General features: G+C 40.7%; 1 protein-coding gene and 1 non-coding gene across 3 annotated transcripts in view; one reads left to right on the top strand and one right to left on the bottom strand.

Annotated features, from left to right (window-relative positions):
- Positions 1 to 24,082, top strand: part of DNA2 (DNA replication helicase/nuclease 2) — a 56,672-nt gene that overhangs the window by 18,597 nt on the left and 13,993 nt on the right. For both annotated transcript variants that reach the window (XM_064374196.1, XM_064374195.1), the window contains exons 7-14: positions 4,173 to 4,290; positions 5,855 to 6,017; positions 8,505 to 8,699; positions 13,612 to 13,842; positions 20,197 to 20,313; positions 20,392 to 20,501; positions 20,732 to 20,846; positions 21,804 to 22,023. In XM_064374196.1, the coding sequence (XP_064230266.1) occupies positions 4,173 to 4,290; positions 5,855 to 6,017; positions 8,505 to 8,699; positions 13,612 to 13,842; positions 20,197 to 20,313; positions 20,392 to 20,501; positions 20,732 to 20,846; positions 21,804 to 22,023 (1,269 nt within the window). The remainder of the gene's footprint in view (positions 1 to 4,172; positions 4,291 to 5,854; positions 6,018 to 8,504; positions 8,700 to 13,611; positions 13,843 to 20,196; positions 20,314 to 20,391; positions 20,502 to 20,731; positions 20,847 to 21,803; positions 22,024 to 24,082) is intronic.
- Positions 5,356 to 5,462, bottom strand: LOC135274039 (U6 spliceosomal RNA). Its single transcript, XR_010341856.1, has one exon. It is a non-coding gene; the product is annotated as a U6 spliceosomal RNA (small nuclear RNA).

Raw genomic sequence — 24,082 nt, 5'->3', positions numbered from 1 at the left:
GAAACCCTATCTTTACTAAAAATACAAAAACTAGCTGTGTATGGTGGCATGTACCTATAATCCCTGAGGCCGAGGCAGGAGAATCACCTGTATCTAGGAGGCAGAGGTTGCAGTGAGCTGAGATTACACCACTGCACTCCAGCCTGGGTGACAGAGTGAGAGTCCATCTTTAAAAAATATATATCATTAAAAAAATTTATATTTTTCTTTGATAAACAATTTCCTGTTGTCCTTCAAAATTATTTTTAATTTACGTTAATTATAGTGACTTAACAAATCAACTAACACTAAATTGTGTTTTATTTTCTGATTATTGTCATCCCCTCTGCCCATCTCTACATTGGCAATCTGCAGTATGTTTTCATAGCTTTTATTTATTTATTTATTTTTGAGACAGTCTTGCTCTGTCACCCAGGCTGGAGTGCAGGGGCATGATCTTAGCTTATTGCAAACTCCCCCTCCCCAATTCAAGTGATTCTCCTGTCTCAGCCTCCTGAGTAGCTGGGACTACAGGCGCATGACACTGTGCCCAGGTTATTTTTTTTTTGTATTTTAGTAGAGACAGGATTTCATTATTTTGCCCAGGCTGGTCTTGAACTCCTGAGCTCAAGCATTCCACCTGCCTTGGTCTCACAGAGTGCTAGGATTACAGGCATGAGCCACTGAGCCTGGCCTATAGAAGCCTTTAAATCAGCAAAGATAGAACTAAAAGATAGTAACATTATTATATTTTTATGATATAATATTTGCTAAGAAAATAATAAAACAACAGAGTTTATAATATAACTTAAATTTTTCCATTGCGCTTACAATTTTGCATATTATTTGAACATATTTTATATAAAATAAGTTTCAAAATACTGACTTATATAATTAGATATTAAAGAGTCATGCTTTATTAAATCTTTCTTGCAGGCTGGGCTAGGTGGCTGACGCCTTTAACCCAGGCAGGCTAAGGCAGGTGTTTCTCCTGAAGTCAGGAGTTTGAGATCAGCCTGGCCAATGGTAAAACCCTGTCTCTACTAAAAATACAAAAATTAGCCAGGTGTGGCGGCAGATGCTTGTGATCCCAGCTACTTGGGAGGCTGAGGCAGGAGAATCGCTTCAGTCTGGAAGGCGGAGGTTGCAGTGAGCTGAAGTTTCACCACTTCACTCCAGCCTGGGCAGCCTGGGTGACAGTGAGAGACTCCGTCTCAAAAAAAAAAGAAAAAAAAATATTTCTTGCTTTTTTCTTTTTTTGAGACAAGGTTTAGCTCTGTCACCTAGGCTGGAGTGCAGTGACTCGATCTTAGCTCTGGAACCTCCACCTCCTGTACTCAAGCCATCCTCCCACCTCAGCCTCCGGAGTAGCTGGGACTAGAGGTGCACACCACTACCCCTGACTCATTTTTGTATTTTTTGTAGAGATGGGGTTTTGCCATGTTGTCCAGCCTAGTCTCGAACTTGTGACCTCACATCATCCTCCCACCTCAGCCTCCCAAAGTGTTGGGTTTACAGGTGTGAGCCACCGTGCCAGCCTTTTGCTATTAATTGTGTACCAAACATCGAAGCCTTTTTTTTTTTTTTTTTGAAACGGAGTCTCCCTCCATTGCCTAGGCTGGAGTGCAGTGACACCATCTCTGCTCACTGCAACCTCTGCCTCCCCGGTTGAAGTGATTCTCCTGCCTCAGCCTCCTGAGTAGCTGGGATTACAGGTGTGGGCCACCACGCCCAGCTAATGTTTTTGTATTTTTAGTAGAGATGGGGTTTCACCATGTTAGCCAGGCTGGTCTCAATCCGCCCACCTTGGCCTCCCAAAGTGCTGGAATTACAGGCATGAGCTACTGTATCTGGCCACATTGAAGGTTTTTACAAGAGCTTTACAGTTTGGGAATTAAAAGTAGAGTAACTTTGCTTCACCTATTACTGGGTTTTCTGGAGATGTTGGACGTGGAAGAAAACATTTCCACTTTTTAAAAGAGTTAAACTTTTTTACTTTGGTAATACAGAAATAACTGAAATTTCAAACTTAAAGACTTGGCTAATTTAAAACCCTCTTGAGGAAGAAAAATTATGCCAATAGAACAAAGGCTGTTTTTGAAGTCAAAGGTCAGAAGAAATATGTTTTGTGTATATGAGACTGAAAATTTTTTACTTGATTTTTAAAAATCACAAGTTTCAATGAAATCACTTTATAATGCTAAACAGAAGAGAAATATAAAAGCATTTCAAGGCCAGGTGTGGTGGCTTATGTCTGTAATCCTAGTACTTTGGGAGGCCAAGGTGGGTGGATCACTTGAGGTCAAGAGTTTGAGACCAGCCTGGCCAATGTGGTGAAACTCCATCTCTACTACGAAAAAAAAAAAAAGAAAAGAAAAAATTAGCCCAGGATAGTGTCATGTACCTGCAGTCCCAGCTACTTGGGAGGCTGAGGCAGGAGAATTGCTTGAACCAGGGAGGCGGAGTTTGCAGTGAGCTCAGATTGTGCCACTGCACTTCAGCCTAGGTGACAGATCAAGATTCCGTCTCCAAAAAAATAAAAGCGTTTCAGTATCTTAAGTGATTTAGATTCCAAGACTTTTTTTTTTCCCCCAAGACCTTTTTTCATTGAGATTGCTGCTGTAATTTGCCGTGCCTTCAAGGCAAAGAATATTACTGTATTTAATTTTTTTTTTTTTTTTTTTTTTTTTTTTTGAGACGGAGTTTCGCTCTTGATACCCAGACTGGAGTGCAATGGCGCGATCTCGGCTCACCGCAATCTCCGCCTCCTGGGTTCAGGCAATTCTCCTGCCTCAGCCTCCTGAGTAGCTGGGATTACAGGCACGTGCCACCGTGCCCAGCTAATTTTTTGTATTAGTAGAGACGGGGTTTCACCATGTTGACCAGGATGGTCTCGATCTCTTGACCTCGTGATCCACCCGCCTCGGCCTCCCAAAGTGCTGGGATTACAGGCTTGAGCCACCGCGCCCGGCCTTTAATTTTTTTTTTTTTGGAGACGGAGTTTCACTCTTATTACCCAGGCTGGAGTGCAATGGCGCCATCTCGGCTCACCGCAACCTCCACCTCCTGGGTTCAGGCAATTCTCCTGCCTCAGCCTCCTGAGTAGCTGGGATTATAGGCACACCCCACCATGCCCAGCTAATTTTTTGTATTTTTTAGTAGAGACGGGGTTTCACCATGTTGACCGGGATGGTCTCGATCTCTTGACCTCGTGATCCACCCACCTCGGCCTCCCAAAGTGCTGGGATTACAGGCATGAGCCACCGCGCCCGGCTTACTGTATTTAATTTTGTTCAATTGGAGGTTTTATTTTCAAGAAGTGCAAGAAAATTTTAAGAATAAAATAGTAATTCTTGTATTGAAAAAAATTAGGAAATTGGCCTGGCATGGTGGCTCATGCCTGTAATCCCAGCATCGGGAGGCCGAGGCAGGTGAGTCACCTGAGGTCAGCTGTGGGTAGTTAGTGGGTTACATAAGATATTTTAATACAGGCATGCAATACGATCCCCTCAAACATTTATTCTTTGTGTTACAAATAACCCAGTTATACTCCTTAGTTATTTGAAAATGCATAGTTAAATTATGTTTGACTATAGTCACTCTGTTGTGGTAGCAAATACTATGTCCTATTCATTCTGTCTAACTTTTTTTTGGTACCCATTAACCATCCCCACTTCTCCCTCACCACCCTCACTACCGTTCCCAGCCTCTGATAACCAACCCTTTACTATCCATCTCCATGAGTTCAGTTGTTAAATCTTTTGCTCCCACAAGTAAATGAGAACATACAAAGTTTTCTGTATCTGGCTTTTTTTATTTAACATAATGACCATCAGTTTGTCTCACTGTATTGCCTGGGCTGGTCTCCAACTCCTGGGCTCAAGGGATCCTCCTGGTGTTGAGATTACAGGTGTCAGCCACCATGCCTGGCCTGGATTAAATGTTTGACATCAAATTTGTTGTGTTACCTTTACTAATTTGGCCCATATTCCTTTTTATTTATTTATTTTTATTTATTTTATTTATTTTATTTTTTTGTTTTCAGTCTATCATCGATGGGCAACATTGTTACCTTTTAAATAGAAATAGCTTTATTGGTCTTTTGACTTAAAAATTATGTTTTGGTTGCAAGAAAATGTAGGGAAATACAAGAAGTTATAATTTTGTTTGAGCAAATGTCGATGTTTACACAGGTTGTTCTGTATACTCTGCTAAGCCAAGAGAGAAGAACTGATCCAGAGGCTGGCTTGCTTCTCTACCTCAAGACTGGTCAGATGTACCCTGTGCCTGCCAACCATCTAGACAGAAGAGGTTGAGCTGTTTTCTTTCAGCTTTGCTTCTTTGCCCCACCTCCCACTTCAGCTTATGGTGATACATATTTATACCTGACAATCTACTCACAGTATTGACTAAGTTGTACTTTGTAGCTATGGGTTTTTTGTTGTTGTTGTTGTTTTAAAGACAGAGTTTCGCTGTTATTGCACAGGCTGGAGTGCAATGGTGTGATCTCAGCTCACTGTAACCTCCGCCTCCCGGGTTCAAGCGATTCTCCTGCCTCAGCCTCTTGAGTAGCTGGGATTACAGGCGTTCGTCACCACGCCTGGCTAATTTTGTATTTTTAATAGAAACAGGGTTTCTCTATGTTGATCAGGCTGGTCTCAAACTCCCGACCTCAGGTGATCTGCCCACCTTGGCCTCCCAAAGTTCGCCCAGCCTACCTGTGGGTTTTTTGTTGTTGCTGTTTTGTGTGTGTTTTTTTGTTTTTGATATTTGAGACAGAGTCTTACTCTGTTGCCCAGGCTGGAGTGCAGTGGCACAATCTCAGCTCACTGCAGCCTCCACCTCCTGGATTGAAGCTATTCTCCTTCCTCAATCTCCTGAGTAACTGGGATTATAGGCATGTGCCACCATGGCTGGCTAATTATATTTTTAGTAGAGATGGGGTTTTGCTATGTTGACCAGGCTGGTCTTGAACTTCTGGCCTTAAGTGATCTGCCCGCCTTGGCCTCTGAAAGTTCTGGGATTATAGGCGTGAGCCACTGCACCTCACCATTGTGGTATTTTTAAAAAAGAATTTTGATAATATACTCTGTAGTTGAAAACATTATTAATCTTTTAAAATTTTAATATGCAAAATTTATTTCAAACTTTCTATCTTATATTAAAGAAAGATATTCTACATAGCTATATTTTTCCTCAGCATTCAACTAATACCAACTTTACAATGTTTGCTAGTTATAAAATATGTTGTTTAAAGAATTTATCAAGTGAACAAAAAACTTAAAGGAAATATGCCAAAATATTAAGTTATTCTAGTATAGTGAGAAATATGAATGCTGTTGTTCCTTTTAAAAATGTTTGTTTGTTTCTTTTTTTTTCTTTATGGAACACTTCACGAATTTGCGTGTCATCCTTGCACAGGGGCCATGCTCATCTTCTCTGTGTCGTTCCAATTTTAGTATATGTGCTGCCGAAGCGAGCACTGTTTGTTTATTTCAAGACAGAGTTTTGCTCTTGTTACCCAGGCTAGAGTGCAATGGCTTGATCTTGGCTCACTGCAACTTCTGCCTCCCGGTTTCAAGCAATCCTCCTGCCTCAGCCTCCTAAGTAGCTGGAATACAGGGATGTGCCACCACGCCTGGCTAATTTTGTATTTTTGGTAGAGTCGGGGTTTCGTCATGTTGGTCTGGCTAGTCTCCAACCCTTGACCTCAGGTGATCCGCCTGCTTCGGCCTCCCAAAGTGGGATTACAGATGTGAGCCACTGTCCCCAGCCCTAATAAGTTTTTAAATCTGAAAGTTTTACATATATAATGAAAAAGACAGGATGAATTTTATTTAATTCTTAAAAAGACATTCGCTTTTTTTTTTCATAGAATTATTAAAGCTAAGAAACCAGATGGCATTTTCTTTGTTTCACCGTATTAGCAAATCTGCTACTAGACAGAAGACACAGCTTGCTTCTTTGCCACAAATAATTGAGGAAGAGAAAACTTGTAAATATTGTTCACAAATGGGCAATTGTGCTCTTTATAGCAGGTAAATATTGTCTTCCAAAGGCATTATTTCAAGTTGAATGTGAACTCAACTAAATATGATTTAACATTTGTGGCTGGTCCAGCATTGATAACATTATTTTAGCTATTTTTCCTTTATATTTTCCTTCCTGTGTATTATTTCTAGAATTAAGAGAATAGAAAAAAAACCACAGTACGTATTTTCTAAGAAGCCTATTTCCATGAGAAATTAATAGAGTGCTTTAAAAAGTTTTTCCAAAAATGGATAGTTTTAATTTTGCTGCATTCAGTTTTGTGAAATGAAATAATTTTAGGACAGTGGAATCAGCTTATGAAAGGTGTAGTACAGTTTGAGTATCCCAAGTTCAAAACCTCGAAATCTAAAATGCTCCAAAAATCAAAAGGTTTTTTGTTTTCTTTTGTTTTTAGAAACAAGGTCTTGCTCTGTTGCCCAGGCTGAAGTGCAGTGGGTCTTAGCTCACTATAGCCTCAAACTCCTGGGCTCAAGTGATCCACCTGCCTTGGCCTTTCAAAGTGCCGGGATTATAGTTGTGAGCCACCACACCTGGCCTGAAATCAGAAACATTTTGAGCACTGACATGATGCTCAAAGAAAATGCTCATTGGAGGATTTGAGATTTGAGATTTTGATTTTTAACCAATATAATGCAAGTATTCCAAAATCTGAGTAAATAAGAAACACTTCTAATCTCAAGCATTTTGGATAAGGGATACTCAACCTATATAGGCATTTTGAATACAAGTTTTCTTAAATGATAGTTCAAGACATCTTCCATTTCTTTTTTTCTTTTTCTTTTTTTTTTCCTGAAACAATCTCGCTCTGTCGCTTGGCTCACTGCAACCCCTGGCTCCTGGGTTCAAGTGATTCTCCTGCCTCAGCCTCCTGAGTAGCTAGCTAGGACTACAGGCACCTGCCACCACGCCTAGCTAATTTTTTTTATTTTTTAGTAGAGATGGGGTTTCACCATGTTGGCGAGGATGGTCTCGATCTCTTGACCTCATGATCTGCCTACCTCAGCCTCCCAAAGTGCTGGGATTACAGGCATGAGCCACTGCATCCGGCCAAAGTAATTTTTTACAAAGCATTTATGTGAATTTTTAGACTAAATTAGAACTTTGGCTCTGATTTGACTGTGTTTTCCATCTGTATATACATCTGACTATTGTGTTATGTCCTTCAAAACTTTCACTGCCCTATTATGAAGATATTATAAACAAATACATATGGCTATTCATATGTCAGCTAATAAACTTTCCATTTGTAGAGAAACAGCCATATATAAACAGGGCAGGCCCATTCACTGGATATCAAACTACCTATCTGAAAGTAATTTCCCTATCTCTAACTACAAAAGGGCTGAGATTAAAACAGCAACTAAGATGTGACAGCTGACCACTGTGTTAGTCAGGCTGATCTCGAACTCCTGACCTCAAATGATCCGCCCACCTCAGCCTCCCAAAGTTCTGAGATTCTAGGCATGAGTCACTGTGCCCAGCTAATTTTTTGTATTTTTAATAGAGATAGGGTTTCACTATATTAGCCAGGCTGGTCTTGAACTCCTGACCTCAAGGAATCTGCCTGCCTTGGCCTCCCAAAGTTCTGGGATTATAGGCGTGAGCCATGGCACTAGGCTGAAATTCAAATTTTTTTTGAGAGAGAGAGTCTTGCTCTGTCACCCAGGCTGGAGTGCAGTGGTGTGATCTCACCTCACTGCAACCTCTGCCTCCTGGGTTTAAGCAATTCTCCTACCTCAGCCTCCTGAGTAGCTGGGACTACAGGTGCAGGCTACCACCCCTGGCTAATTTTTTGTATTTTAATAGAGACGGGGTTTCACCGTGTTGTCCAGGCTGGTCTCGAACTCATGAGCTCAGGCAACCACTCGACTCGGCCTCCCGAAGTGCTAGAATTACAGGCGTAAGCCACTGTGCCCAGCCTCACATAAATCCTTTTTAAGGTATTTGTTCAAGGGATCTCTTAATAGCAGAGGACTGTGAACCATAGGAAGTCTGGGTACATTTCTTTGAAATCTTATGTTTATTGTCAATGTTTTGTATGCTGTCCTATAGCATGTTTATTTCTATAGAAAATATTTTAAACTGGTATTAAGCAAAATCCAAATGATTCTCCATGTTTTTATGTTTACTTATGTCACTGAGCTAGGTGTACAAATATTATGATTTTTGAGAAATGACGTTGTACTAAAAGCCAAAACTTCTTGCATTTGGGAATGCAGATTATAGTACACCAAACCTGAGTTGTTTGGGAGATAGTCATTGAAGGCAATGTAATGCAGTATTGAGTTTCTTACACATTTTGTTTTATAAAAAGCCATATGGCTTATAAAATGTTGAAATGACTTTTAAGGTAAATTAGGGGCTGTGGTTATGAGTTATGATGAAATATGTGTTCTTATTTTGGAATTATCTCACTTCATAGCCAGCCAGGGAAATGGTTTATAAACATCTCTAACTTGGAACTTTATATTTAGAGCAGTTGAACAACAGATGGATGGTAGTTCAGTCCCAATTGTCATGCTGCCCAAAATAGAAGAAGAAACCCAGCATCTGAAGCATACACACTTAGAATATTTCAGCCTTTGGTATCTAATGTTAACCCTGGAGTCACAATCAAAGGATAATAAAAAGAATCACCAAAATATATGGCTAATGCCTGCTTTGGAAATGTAAGTAGTCCATTTAATACTGAAAGATTTCAGTGGTTTGCATTAGCTAGTGAGGTGGCATTTGGAATTTATGACAAATACAGGTTATGTAGCATGTTATAGATATGTGATTTCGTTTATTCATGACAAATGCAGATGGCTCTCCATTGTTTCTAAGAAGAGCATCATTACTATGTATCCTATGTGCTGGAATCATTGCTAGTTAGTAATATAGTTTCAGTAGGCTAAATGTGCCTCAAGAAATTTGTTTTAAAAATTACTTTTCTGGCTGGGTGCTGTGGCTCACGTCTCTAATTCCAGCACTTTGGGAGGCCAAGGCTGGTGGATTACCAGGTCAGAAATTCAAGACTAGCCTGGCCTTGAAAGATGGTGAAACACTGTCTTTACTAAAAATACAAAAATTAGCCAAGCGTGGTGGCGGATGCCTGTAATCCCAGCTACTTGGGAGGCTGAGGCACAGAATTGCTTGAACCTGAGAGGCGGAGGTTGCAGTGAGCCAAAATCGCGCCATTGCACTCCATCCAGTGTGGGTGACAGAGCAAGAGACTCCATCTCAATAAATAAATAAATAAGTTAATTAATTAAAATTACTTTTCTTTGGGACGCCGAGGCGGGTGCATCACCTGAGGTGAGGAGCTTTAGACCAGGCTGGCCAATATGGTGAAACCCCATTTTTACTAAAACTACAAAAAGGCCAGGTGCAGTGGCTCACGCTTATAATCCCAGCACTTTGGGAGGCTGAGGCAGGTGGATCACCTGAGGCCAGGAGTTTGAGACTAGCCTCGTCAACATGGCAAAACCCCATTTCTACTAAAAATACAAAAAAGGCGTGGTAGCACATGCCTGTAATCCCAGCTATTGGGGAGGCTGAGGCAGGAGAATCGCTTGAACTTAGGAGGCGGAGGTGCAGTGAGCCGAGATTGCGCCACTGCCCTCCAGCCTGGATGACAAAGTGAGACTCCATCTTTTTTTTTTTTTCATACTAGCTCATTAGTAGTAGATCCAAAGAGACTGCATCTTAAAAAAAAAAATTACTTTTGTCAGGGCAGTGGCTCATGCCTATAATCCCAGCACTTTGGGAGGCTGAAGCAGGTGGATCGCTTGAGCTCACGAGTTTGAGACCAGCCTGGACAACATGGCAAAACTGTGTCTCTATAAAAAATATAAAAATTACCTGGGTGTGGTAGTGCATGCCTGTAGTCCCAGGCTGAGGTGGGAGGATGGCTTGAGCCAGAGGTGAAGGTTGCAGTGAGTCAAGATCGAGCCACTGCAGTCCAGCCTGGGTGATAGAGCCAGATCTTGACTCAAAAAAAAAAAAAAAATTTTTTTTAAATCCTATTAAAAGTTTTCAGTAAATCCTTTTTCATCGATGATAACATTATAAACTTGAGTATATCTTTTTTTTTTTTTTGAGACGGAGTTTCGCTCTTGTTACCCAGGCTGGAGTGCAATGGCGCGATCTCGGCTCACTGCAACCTCCGCCTCCTGGGTTCAAGCAATTCTCCTGCATCAGCCTCCTGAGTAGCTGGAATTACAGGCATGCACCACGGTGCCCAGCTAATTTTTTGTATTTTTAGTAGAGATGGGGTTTCACCACGTTGACCAGGATGGTGTCGATCTCTTGACCTCGTGATCCACCCACCTCGGCCTCCCAAAGTACTGGGATTACAGGCGTGAGCCACTGCACCTGGCCAAACTTGAGTATATCTTAAAGTCAATTGTTATATAATGTATATACTGATAGAATGCAAATTAATGTGATATTAACTTGATTTTTAAAAATATTCGTATTTTAAATGTTTATATTTTTGGTAAGTTTTGATACAGATGCAAATTTTCTAAAGGTTCATTTCATAGTCCTTGTGGAATTCATTAAAAAAAAAAAGTCACCTGTAAAGTTAGATTTTTTTTTTTAAGAGATAGGGTGACACTGCTCCCTTGGCTGAGTATAGTGGTGCAATCATGGCTCACTGTAGCCTCGAACTTCTGGGATAAAATGGTCTTCTTGCCTCAGCCTCCTGAGTAGCTAGGATCATCGGTGCATACCACCAATCCTGGCTAATGTTTTTGGTTTGTTTGTTTTTGGGTTTTTTTTTTTTTTTGAGACAGTCGCACTCTGTCACCAGGCTGGAGTGCAGGGGTGCTGTGGCACAATCTCACTCACTGCAACCTCCACCTCCCCGTTCAAGCGATTCTCCTGCCTCAGCTTCCCAAGTAGCTGGGACTACAGGCACATGCCACCACGACTTGCTAATTTTTGTATCTTTAGTAGAGACGGGGTTTTACCATGTTGGCCAGGATGGTCTCGATCTCCTGACCTTGTGATCCACAGGCCTTGGCCACCCAAAGTGCTGTGATTACAGGCGTGAGCCACTGCGCCGGGCCGTTTTTGTTTTGTTTTGTTCTTTTTTTCTTAGAGACGGTCTTGCTATGTGGCCCAGGCTGGTCTTGAACTCCTGGCCTCAAGCAGTCTTCCAACCTTGACCACCCAAAGTGCTGGTATTACACCTGCAAGCCACTGTGCCGTGGCTAATTTTTTGTTTTATTTTATTTTACATAACTACAGAGACAGAGTCTTGCTATTTTGCCCAGGCTAGTCTTAAACTCCTGGGCTCAAGTGATCCTCCCACCTTGGTCTCCCAAAGTGCTGAGATTATAGGTATAAGCCACTGCCTCACCTAGAATTTGGTATATCTTTGTGTAGTATTTTTCTTTATGTAAAATTTCATTTCTTTAGCTTTATTTTTTCTTTGCAGAATGAATATTAATGATGTGACTTTAGAAATAATTGGATCATTATTTACCTAATAATGACTTTAACACAAGGAAACATTGCAGTTGAAAAAGTTTATATATATATAATTATAGATAGACTGCATCTGTATAGTGAGTTTACTATATATATGTAAAATTTATGTAAAATGTAATTGCTTTAGCTTTTTTAACCTTAGGCCTTTTGTAGTATGTAAAACTTTTTTTTTTTTGACAGAGTCTTGCTCAGTCACCCAGGTGGGAGTGTCTTGGCTCATTGCAGCCTCCACCTCCCAGGTTACAATAATTCTCATGCCTCAGCCTCCCAAGAAGCTGGGATTACAGGAACATGCCACCATACCCAGCTAATTTTTGTATTTTTGGTAGAGACAGGGTTTTGCCATGTTTGTCAGGCTGGTCTTGAACTCCTGGCCTCAAGCAATCTGCCCACCTCATCCTTCCAAAGTGCTGGGATTACAGGCATAAGCCACCACACCCAGCCAAAATTTTGTTGTTGTTGTTGTTGTTTTTGAGACAGAGTCTCACTCTGTAGCCTGGGCTGGAGTGCAGTGGCATGATCTTGGCTCACTGCAACCTCTGCCTCCAGGATTCAAATGATTCTCCTGCCTTAGCCCTCCCGAGTAGCAGGGATTACAGGCGCCCGCCACTACACCCAGATAATTTTTGTATTTTTAGTAGAGGCAGGGTTTTTTACCATGTTGGCCAGGCTGGTCTGGAACTCCTGAGCTCGTGATTTGCCCTCCTTGGCTTCCCAGAGTGATGGGATTACAGACATGAGCCACCTTACCCAGCCAAAATTTTTTTAAATGTAAAAATTGCTTTAGTTTCACTTTTTTCTTTCCAGAATGAATATTAATAACATGACTTTAGAAATAATTGGATCATTATTTCCCCGATATTAGACTTTAACGCAAGATAACATTGCTGTGGAGTAAGTTTATTTAATTGTAGTTAGACTGCATAGGTGTAGTGAATCTATCGTACATATGTAAATACCAATAAGCCTCTGAGATTGCATGGTATTTAGTAGTAGTGCCGGAGGGGTTTTAAAATGTTTAATACTCATTTCTTTTTTTCTTTTTCTTTTTCTGTTTTTTTTTTTTTGAGATGGAATTTCACTCTTGTTGCCCAAGCTGGAGTGCAATGGCACGATCTCGGCTCACTGCAATCTCTGCCTCCCGGGTTCAAGTGATTCTCCTGCCTCACCCTCCCAAGTAACTGGGATTACAGGCATGCGACACCATGCCTGGTTAATTTTTTGTGTTTTAGTAGAAACGGAATTTCACCATGTTAGCCAGACTGGTCTCAAACTCCTGACCTCAGGTGATTTGCCCACTTTGGCTTCCTAAAGTGCTGAGATTACAGGCGTGAGCCACCGCACCTGGCCTTTTATACTCATTTAGAAGCAGTGGAATTATCAGTTTGCTTGTCATTATTATAAATCTTGTTGTAAATTTTAAAGAAATATGTTATAATTTTTTTTATTTCACATTTAGGAGCAGGTTATTATGGTTTGTTTTCTGTAATGTTATATGTATCAGCTTAAGAGGTGAGGGTATCTATCTTTCAGGGATCAAAGTGGCAATAAAACACCTTGTTCAGAGATCCCAGCCTGTAGGTGCAACAAGAGCGGGGTGCTCCCTAGCATTTTCCTACAAGACTGTAAAATTGCTTTAGTTTCAACAACAGTTGAGCAATTCATTAAAAACTAATGATGGGGCAAGCATGGTGGCTCAGGCTTCTAATCCCAGCACTTTGGGAGGCTGAGGCGGGTGGGTCACTTAAGGCCAGGAGTTCAAAACCCACCTGGCCAACATGGTGAAACCCTGTCTCTACTAAAATTACAAAATATTAGCTTAGCGTGGTGGCATACGCTTGTAATCCCAGCTACTTGGAAGTATGCAGCATGAGAATTCGTTGACCCAGAGGGGTTGGAGGTTGTCTCAAAAAAGCCCAAAACTGATAGAACGTTTACTTAACATTTCTAACACTTTATTGAAGGTTGTGGAAAATGTAAAAATGACAGGCTCAGTATTAGTTTTTAGGGGTCAGATGAACGAGTAAGTTGTAGGAAAATGCAAGCACAATACTTACATATGTAACATAAACAGAAGCTTTTTCTCTTTGGTCTTTTTCATAGGGAGAAGAGTGGCAGTTGCATTGGAAACTTGATTCGAATGGAACATGTAAAGACAGTTTGTGATGGACAATATTTACATAATTTCCAACATAAAAATGGTGCCATACCTGTCACAAATCTAATGGCAGGTGACAGAATTATTGTGAGTGGAGAAGAAAGATCCCTATTTGCTTTATGTAGAGGATATGTGAAGGAGATTAACATGACAACGGTAACTTGTTTATTAGACAGGTAATGAAATGTTACTTTTTTTTTGTAACAGCTTTATTGATGTATAGCTCACATCTGTGTAGTTCATTGATTTAAAGTATACAATTTAGTGGTTTTTAGTATATTCACAGAGTGTGCAGCCATTACCACAATCAATTTTTAGCATTTTTGTCACCCCTAAACAAACCCCCAAGAAAGAAGCCCTGTACCCTTTAGTAGTCACTTCTCATTTTCCTCCAATTCCCCCAACCCAAGGCAACCACTAACCAATACTTTCTGTCTCTGTAGATTTGCTCATTCTGGGCATTTCATATAAATAGAATCATGCAATATGTGGTCTTTGATGACTGGCTTTTTTCATGCAGCATGCTGTTTTTCAAATTCTTCTTCACGTAACTTATATATCAGCATTTTATTCCTTTTTTAAAATAAATTTGCTGGGTGCAGTGGCTCAAGTCTATAATCCCAGCACTTTGGGAGGCTGAGGTGGGTAGATCACCTGAGGTCAGGAGTTCAAGACCAGCTTGGCCAACATGGTGAAACCCCATCTCTACTAAAAATGTAAAATTAGCTGGGCATGGTGGTGCATGCCCGTAATCCTAGCTACTTGGGAGGCTGAGGCAGGAGAATCGCTTGAACCCAGGAGATGGAGATTGCAGTTAGCCAAGATCGTGCCATTGCATTCTAGCCTGAGTAACAAGAGCAAAACTCTATCTCAAAAATATATATATAAAACATAAAATTGATCATTAACCATTTATTTTATTTTATTTTTTATTTTTTTTGAGGTTGGAATGAAAGTTCTTTTTTTTTCTCTCTTTTTAAATTTTATTTTACTTTAAGTTCAGGGGTACGTGTACTGAACATGCTAGTTTGTTACATAGATATACACGTGCCATGGTGGTTTGCTGCATCCATCACCCCATCATCTACATTAGGTATTTCTCCTAATGCTATCCCTCCCCTATCCCCCACCCCCTGCTATTCCTCCCCTAGCACCCACCCACCGACCTGCCTTGGTGTGTGATGTTCCCTTCCCTGTGTCCATGTGTTCTCATTGTTCAGCACCCACTTATGAGTGAGGACATGCAGTCTTTGGTTTTCTGTTCTTGTGTCAGTTTGCTGAGAATGATGGTTTCCAGTTTTATCCATGTCCCTGCAAAGGACATGAACTCATCCTTTTTCATGGCTGCATATTATTCCATGGTGTATATGTGCCACATTTTCTTTATCCAGTCTCTCATTGATGGGCATTTGGATTGGTTACAAGTCTTTGCTCTTGTGAACAGTCCCACAATAAACATGTGTGCATGTGTCTTTATAATAGAGTGATTTATAATCATTTTGGTATCTACCCAGTAATGGGATTGCTGGGTCAAATGGTATTTCTATTTCTAGGTCCTTGAGGAATCACCACAGTCTTCCACAATGGTTGAACTAATTTATACTCCCACCAACAGTGTAAAAATGTTCCTATTTCTCCACATCCTCTCTAGCATATGTCTCCTGATTTTTTTTTTTTTTTTTTTTGAGACGGAGTCTCGCTCTGTTGCCCAGGTTGAAGTGCAATGGCACGATCTTGGCCCACTGCAACCTCTGCCTCCCAGGTTCAAGCGATTCTCCTGCCTCAGCCTCCCGAGTAGCTGGGATTACAGGCACCCGCCACCACATCCAGCTAATTTTTTGTATTTTTAGTAGAGATGGGGTTTCACTGTGTTGGCCAGGATGGTCTTGCTCTCCTGACCTCGTGATCTGCCTGCCTTGGACTCCCAAAGTGCTGGGATTACAGGCATGAGCCACCATGCCCAGCTGTCTCCTGATTTTTTAATGATTGCCATTCTAACTGGAGTGAGATGGTATCTCAATGTGATTTTGATTTGCATTTCTCTAATGACCAATGATGATGAGCTTTTTTTCATAATCCTAGCTACTCAGGAGGCTGAGGCAGGAGAATTGCTTGAACCTGGGAAGTGGAAATCGAAGTGAGCCAAGATCATGCCATTGCACTCCAGCCTGGGCAACAAGAGCAAAACTCCGTCTCAAAAAAAAAAAAAATTATATAACATACAATTGATCATTAACCATTTTAATGTATATAATTGGTGTTTAGTATATTCCCAATATTGTGCAACCATCACCTCCATCTATTTCTAAGACACTTTTATCACCCTAAAAGGAAACCTTTCCTATCCCCTCTCTCCTCCCTCAACTCCCTGGCAACTACTAGTTGGCTTTCTTTCTGTATGGATTCATCCATTCTGAATATTTGATATAAGTAGAACCATTCATTATGTGACCTTCTGTGTCTGGCTTCTTTCACTTAGCCTAATGTTTGCAAGGTTCATTCATGTTTCAGCATATATGAGACCCTCATTTTTTTATGGCTGAATATATTCTGTTGTATGGATAGTCCATTCACTGGCTGATGGACATTTGAGTTGTTTCCACTTTTTTGCCGTAATGAGTAATATTGCTGTGAACATTCACATGTATAGTTTTAGGTGGACATAGTTTCAGTTCTTTCATTTTCTTTGTAGTTACCTAGGCATGGGTCATGTGCTAATTTCACATTTAAAATTTTGGGGAACTACCAAACTGCTAAAGTTTTGTTCAGTACGTTATGTTCCATAGTGCTGATGTGGACAGAATCTTAACTAATTCTCAAAACCACATATATAGCAGACAGCATAGATGCTACCCTGTGTTAGCTATAATGCTTATTTCTCCTTAGCTTGCTGGGCACTTACTATTTTGTTCTCTTCTTATTTATTTATTTGGCTGGGTGCGGTGGCTCACGCCTGTAATCCCAGCACTTTGGGAGGTCGAGGCAGGCAGATCATGAGGTCAAGAGCTCAAGACCACACTGGCCAACATGGTGAAACCCCATCGTTACTAAAAAATACAAAAAAAATTAGCTGAGCATTTTTTAACCACCTAAAAAATTAGGTGACTCATGCCTGTAATCCCAGCCACTTGGGAGGCCAAGGTAGAAGAATTGCTTGAACTGGGACCTGGGAGGCAGCAGTTGATAACGCCACTGCACTCCAACCTAGGCTACAGAGCAAGACTCCATCTCAAAAAAAAAATGTTATTTATTTATTTAGAGATGGAGTCTCACCCTGTTGGTCAGGCTGGAGTGCAGTGACCCGATCTTGGCTCACTGCATCCTCCACCACCTGGGTTCAAGCGATTCTTGTGTCTCAGCCTCCTGAGTAGTTGGGACTAAAGGCACGTGCCACCATGCCCAGCTAATGTTTTGTGTTTTTAGTAGAGACAGGTTTTGCCATGTTGGCTAGGCTGCTCTTCAACTGCTGACCTCAGGCAATCTGTCTGCCTCGCCCTCCCAAAGTGCTGGGATTATAGGCGTGAGCCACAGTGCCCAGCCTCTCTTCTTTTTTAAATAAAAAGTTTTACTTTTTCCATTTATAGCAGTGATATAAGTGTACTTATTTCAGTTACAACAAAGTGCTTGATTTAAATAAAAATATTAATAGCAGAATAGTTGATATGAAAATCTTGGCAGGCGAGGTGGCTCATGCCTGTAATCCTAGCACATTGGGAGACTGAGGTGGGTGGATCACTTGAGCCCAGGAGTTTGAGACCTGCCTGGGCAACATAAGTAAAACTTCATCTCTACCAAAAATATAAAAATTAGCTGAGCATGGTGGTGCATGCCTGTAGTCCCAGCTACTAGGAAGGCCGAGGTGGGAGGATCAGTTGAGCCCAGGAGGTTGAGGCTGCAGTGAGCTGAGATCATACCTCTGCACTGCATGTAGCCTGAGTGACAGAATGAGACCCTGTCTTAAAGAAAAAAAAAAAAGAAAATTTGTGTCAGAGACCAATATCCACATTCACTAATATCCATATTCCTTCTTCTTTCAGTTAGCTGGATTGTGTTTTCCAGGCTTTCTTGCAGTTAACAAAGGCATGCCTGAACATTTCTTAATGGATAGAGGTCAGCAATTGGGACTTAGTGACATCTGAGTAACTGTAACGGAAATGTCCAGGCTTGTTCCCTACTGATCAGTAATCTTAGTTGAGTCATAATTACCCCTTGTCTGGATTTCATGATATGGGATGCTGATCCACAATATTCCAGTTGTCTGCTCAGATTTGTGTATCCTTTGCAGTATTTATTTAGTGCCTACTATATATTAGGTACTCTGCAAATCCTTGAAGAATTTATAGTCTTGTGTGTAGACATAAATATTTTGTTTCCTTTTTTTTTTTTTTTTTTTTGAGACATGTTCTCACTGCAGCCCAGGCTGGAGTGCAGTGGCATGATCACAGCTCACTGCAGCCTGGACCTCTTGGGATCAAGCAATCAATCCTTCTGCCTCAGCCTCTTACATAGCTGGGACCACAGGTGCATGCCACCACACCTGGCTAATTTTTTAACTTTTTGTAGAGATGGGGGGCTCACTATGTTGCCCAGGCTGGTCTTGAACTCATGGGCTCAAGTGGTCCTCCTGCCTAGGCCTCCTGAAGTGGTGGGATTACAGGTGTGAGTTACCACACTCAGCTTATTTTCACTCCAATATGATAAGTGTTCAAATTGATAGGAACACAGAGGAGAGGTATTTAATTCAATTTTAGGAGGCTCAGGGAAGGCTTTTTTAATTTTTTTTTGAGGCAGAGTCTCAGTCTGTCTCCCAGGCTGGAGTGCAGTGGCATGATCTCAGTTCACTGCAGCTTCTGCCTCCTGGATTCAAGTGATTCTCCTGCCTCAGCCTCCTGAGTAGCTGGGATTATAGGCATGCACCACCATGCCTAGCTAATTTTTATATTTTTACTAGAGACGGGGTATCACCATGTTGGCCAGACTGGTCTCAAACTTCTGATCTCAAGTCATCCTCTCGTCTCAGCCTCCCAAAGTGTTGGGATTACAGGCATGAGCCACTGTGGCTGGCCAAGTGAAGCCTTTTTGAAGAGCTAATTCTGAATCTTCATCCTATGGATTAATAAATTAGTCTGGTGAAGCAGTGTGAGAAGAGAATACTATACTGGGCAAACCTGTTACACAAAGGTATGCTGGTGTGATGTAGTATGACATAGAGCATTTGGGAAAATGCAAGTAATTAAGTTATTTCTGGAATATAAAATATAAGGAAGAGAGTGATTAGAGAGATCAGATCATAGAAGCTCTTAAATACCATGTTAAAAAGTTTGCTATCCTGGGCCACACAGTGAGACCCCATCTCTCCAAAAAATTAAAAAATTAGGTAGATGTGGTGGTGTGCACGTGTAGTCCCAGCTACTCAGGAGACTGAGGTAAGATGATTACTTGATCCAGGAGTTCAAGGCTACAGTGAGCCATGGTCGTGCCACTGTACTCTAGCCTAGGCAAAAGAGCAAGACCCTGTCTCAAAAAAAAAAAAAAGTTTAGATTTTATTTATTCTGATGTATTGAAAGGTTTTAAACAGAAGAGTAGATAATCATTGAATTTGCATTTTCCTGTGCGTATGTTGTGGAGAATTGAGTTAATTAATAGAAGCAAAACTAAAAGCAAACCAGGAAGCTGTTGCAGTGGTCCAGGCTAGAGGCAACTGAGGCAGGGTAGTATTGGCAGAGAGAATGAAATGACTGAGAAGTATTTAGAAAATAAAACTGAGTGGCGTTTGGATACTGATTGGGTATGTGGGTTGGGAAGAGGGAAGGATCAAGGCAGTAGTGCAGATGCAAATGCCATTAACTATGATCAGGACCAGAGAAAGAGCATCAGGTTCAGCAGAGATGAGGAAGAGTTCCGCTTTGCATGTACTGAGCTTTCACAGCCTGGGTTCAGCTAAGTGGAGAGATCTTGCTGCCTGCTGGATATCCAAACTTTGCAGCCTTGGGTGAGGAACCAGGTGGGAGAGGAGTGTGAGGTTAGTCTTAAAGATGGAATTCAAATTTGGAGGCACATGAGGGCCTGGAACCCCAGGGAAAACAATCAGAAAGAGCAATACAATGAACCAGAGAAGGGACTTTAGGGAACACCAGGACTTAAGGAACAGAGAAGAAGAGTGGGAGAAGGTGGCAGAAAAGAAGCCTGCACTCCGGGAGAGGAGGGAAGAGCCATGCATGCATTCAGGATCTCTCTGGGGATAGTGAGCCCATGTTAGATTGCAAGGTTAAGTGAATATTTAGCAAATGTTGCAAGTTCTCAATTATTAATTGCTTTGACCTTGGTGCCTTGTACTCTCCCCTTCCCTCTGCCTTTTCCCACCAATCCAGGGCCTCATGCTGTCCTTGATTAGCAAGTGTGACTGAGGGCTGATAGCTATTTTAATAGCTATTCTGGACTATTTATTCTTTTAGCAGATAGTAGTATATTTCTTATACAGGCTATGTGAAACGGAAAACATTCATGTATATTTGTTTTGCTCTTTTAGGAACTTGTCGGTCCTTCCAGAATCAACTTTGTTTAGATTAGACCAGGAAGAAAAAAATTGTGATATAGATACCCCATTAGGAAATCTTTCTAAATTGATGGAAAACACATTTGTCAGGTTTGTAACAATAAATGAATTTGAATTTCATTCCACTTTTCTAAGGAATATTACTAAAAGTGCTTTTTCTCTTTTCAGCAAAAAGCTTCGAGATTTAATTATTGACTTCCGTGAACCTCATTTTATATCCTACCTTAGTTCTGTTCTTCCACGTGATGCAAAGGATACAGTTGCCTGCATTCTAAAGGGTATGCTAAAATCACCTCTGCTTTGATTAATTTTTCTTGTTTCTATTTGATTTATACTGTAGCCTGATATCTTGATTAGACTTGCAATTACAATGTTTAGACAAGACTCTTTGGAAATAGTTTGTATTGAGGAATAGACTTGGATAGAGACTACTTTTCTTGTAAAATAATTAATTTTTCCTTTGAAATTCAATGCTTTTTTTCCTGTTATTTTTTTAATTTAAATGTAGGTTTGAATAAGCCTCAGAGGCAAGCAATGAAAAAGGTTCTTCTTTCAAAAGACTACACACTCATCGTGGGTATGCCCGGGACAGGAAAAACAACTACGATATGTACTCTCGTAAGGTTATTATTCTTCTGCTTAGAAACTAAATGTTTATATCAGCTTCTCCTCAGTTCAGAGGATGTAATATTTAACATCAAAATGGCTGAATTTTAATTCAGAGTGTCTTTGTTTCAAATGAACTTTTTTGAATGACATGAGAAATAGTAAAGCTGAATCACTAACAGTTGTAATCATGTTGTAGACTTCCTAAGATCTATCTAAGATTCTAAATTTAGAATTTCCTAAGATCTCTTTCCATTAGTGGTATGTGATATATATCGCTGTATGTTTTCCTTTCCCTTTAAAAATCATTTTATCAATTTTCCTTGAATTTTTTTTTCATGTCAGTAAATTTCTAAGCAGTTTTAGAATAATTATAATAATGGCAGCAAATATTTAATTGATTGATACTGTGTGCCAGACACTACTAAAAGTTACATGGGCCAGACAAGGTGGATCATGCCTGTAATCCCAGCACTATGGGAGTCTGAGACGGAAGGATTGGTGTTTGAGACCAGGTTGGAATGCAGTGGCATGATCACTGCTCGTGCAGCCTCAACCTCCTGGGCTGAAACGGTCCTCATGCCTGAGCCTCCCAAGTAGCTGAGACCACAGGGGTGCACTACCTTGCCTAATTACAAAAATAATGTTTAAAAAATAGAGATAAGGTCTCACTTTGTTGCCCAGGCCAGTCTTGAATTCCTTGGCTCAAGTGATCCACTTGCTTCAGCCTCCCAAAGTGCTCGGATTACAAGCATCAGCCACCATGCCTGGCCTATGATATATTATTGACATATTATTCATAATATATAATAATGTCATGTAATTTTTGTAAAATATTTTGGCTCTATAATTTTTTTAAAAAGTCACTTGACTCAGCTCGTAGATATGGTTCTTGTTACGTTTATAAGCATGTTAAGAATTATCTGGAATTAAAAGTAAGGCTTTTTTTTTTCTCTTGCCCATTATTAGGTAAGAATTCTCTACGCCTGTGGTTTTAGCGTTTTGTTGACCAGCTACACACACTCTGCTGTTGACAACATTCTTTTGAAGTTAGCCAAGTTTAAAATAGGATTTTTGCGTTTGGGTCAGACTCAGAAGGTTCATCCAGCTATCCAGAAATTTACAGAGCAAGAAATTTGCAAATCAAAGTCCATTAAATCCTTAGCTCTTCTAGAAGAACTCTACAATAGTCAAGTAAGCACAATTATTGTATTATAATACTAACAGTTAATTTCCACAGCCGGAATGAAGGGAAAAACAGTACTCTGGGAAACTGAGTCACATTGACTGGATTTGCATGTGATTATATGTACCATAGGACCAGTTTATTAACTTATAGTTTGCTGTTTTCTTCTGAACTGAAATAAGGTTTTTAGTTTATTATTATTATGATAATCATCATTTTCTTTTTTTTTTCTCATCTAGACTCTCAGGTGAGATCAGTTTATTATTTAGGGCTCTCTTCTAGTTTCAAACATCCTAGAAAACTACTAATAATCAGGGTTTCTTAGTGAGTTTGAACTAGAAGCAATGGTACTTAATAGTCTTGTTATAACTATCTCTAGACTTTTATATGGAACCTAATTTTTATTTTATTTTGTCATTTAATGTTTATTTTTACTGAGAATTCCTGAGTTTTTTTTTTTCTGAGATGGAGTCTCATTCTGTTGCCTAGGCTAGAGTGCAGTGGCACGATCTCAGCTCACTGCAACCTCCGCCTCCTGGGTTCAAGCGATTGTCTGCCTCAGCATCCTGACTAGCTGGGATTACAGGAATCTGCCACCACACCCAGCTAATTTTTGTATTTTTAGTAGAGATGGGGTTTCATTATCTTTGCCAGGCCGGTCTTGAACTCCTGACCTCATGATCCACCTGCCTCGCCCTCTCAAAGTTCTGGGATTACAGGCATGAGCCACCGCACCCAGCCTGATTTTTTTTTTTTTAAGTGACCAGGGTCTTACTATGTTGTGTAGGACTTGGGCTGGACTCCTGGGCCCAAGAGAACCTTCCACCTCAGATCCCCAAGTAGCTGGGACTATAGGTTTGGCTATAGTGCCTGGCTTAACTGATATTTTTGTGTTTAAAAAAATTGCCCAAAATTAGATTTAATAGGTTATTCCTTCACCTCCTTTGTCTAATGCTAGCATGTTTTTGTCTAAATCTATGCCTGTTATTGATAAATTTAGAACTGGCTAAGATGTCTATCTAGTTAACATTTTTATTAAACATTTTATTTTGAGGTAATTGTAGATTCACATACAGTTGTAAGAAATACTAGCGAGAGCCTATAAACCACCCTTTATCCAGTGGTGACACCTTGCATATCTGCAGTACAATGTCACAACCAGGATGTTGACATTGATACAGTCACTTTTTTTTTTTTTTTTTTTTTTTGAGCTGGAGTCTTGATCTTGTCACCCAGGCTGGAGTGCAATGGCATAGTCTCAGCTCACTGCAACCTCTGCCTCCTGGATTCAAGCGATTCTCCTGCCTCAGCCTCCCAAGTAGCTGGAATTATAGGTGCGTGCCACCACGACCAGCTCATTTTTGTATTGTTAGTACAGATAGAGTTTCGCCATGTTGGCCAGGCTGGTCTCCAACTCCTGAACTTGTGATCCACCCACCTTGGTCTCCCAAAGGATTACAGACATGACCCACCGCCCCCAGCCTGATACAGTTCCTATTTTTTTTTGAGATGGAGTTTTGCTCTTGCTGCCCAGGCTGGAGTACAATGGCGCAATCTCGGCTCACCGCAACCTCCACCTCCCAGGTTCAAGCAGTTCTCCTGCCTCAGCTCCCAAGTAGCTGGGATTACAGGCATGCACCACCATGCCTGGCTAATTTTGTATTTTTAGTAAAGACGGGGTTTCTCAATAGTTGGTCAGGCTGGTCTTGAACTCCTGACCTCAGGTGATTTGCCTACCTTGGCCTCCCAAAGTGCTGGGATTACAGGCATGAGCCACTGCACAAGCCTACAGTTCCTATTCTATTACTACAAGATTCCTCATGTTGCACTTTTATAGTTGTATCCACTTCTCTCCTGCCTTACCCCTCCTTAACCTCTGATAGCCATGACTCTGATCTCCATTTTGATAATTTGGTTGTTTAAGAATGTTATGTAAATGCAGTAGTCTTTTGGAATTAGTGCTTTTCACTCAGCCTGATTCTGAGAGCTTCCCCCAGATAGTTGTATATGTTAATTGTTCATTCCTTTTTGTTGCTGAGTATTTTTCCATAGCATGGATGTGCTGCA

Source organism: Aotus nancymaae, unplaced genomic scaffold (genome assembly GCF_030222135.1).
Source record: "Aotus nancymaae isolate 86718 unplaced genomic scaffold, 86718_ANA_hifiasm-v0.15.2.pri h1tg000010l, whole genome shotgun sequence".
NCBI lineage: Eukaryota > Metazoa > Chordata > Mammalia > Primates > Aotidae > Aotus > Aotus nancymaae.
This window is presented reverse-complemented; position numbering and strand designations above follow the sequence as displayed.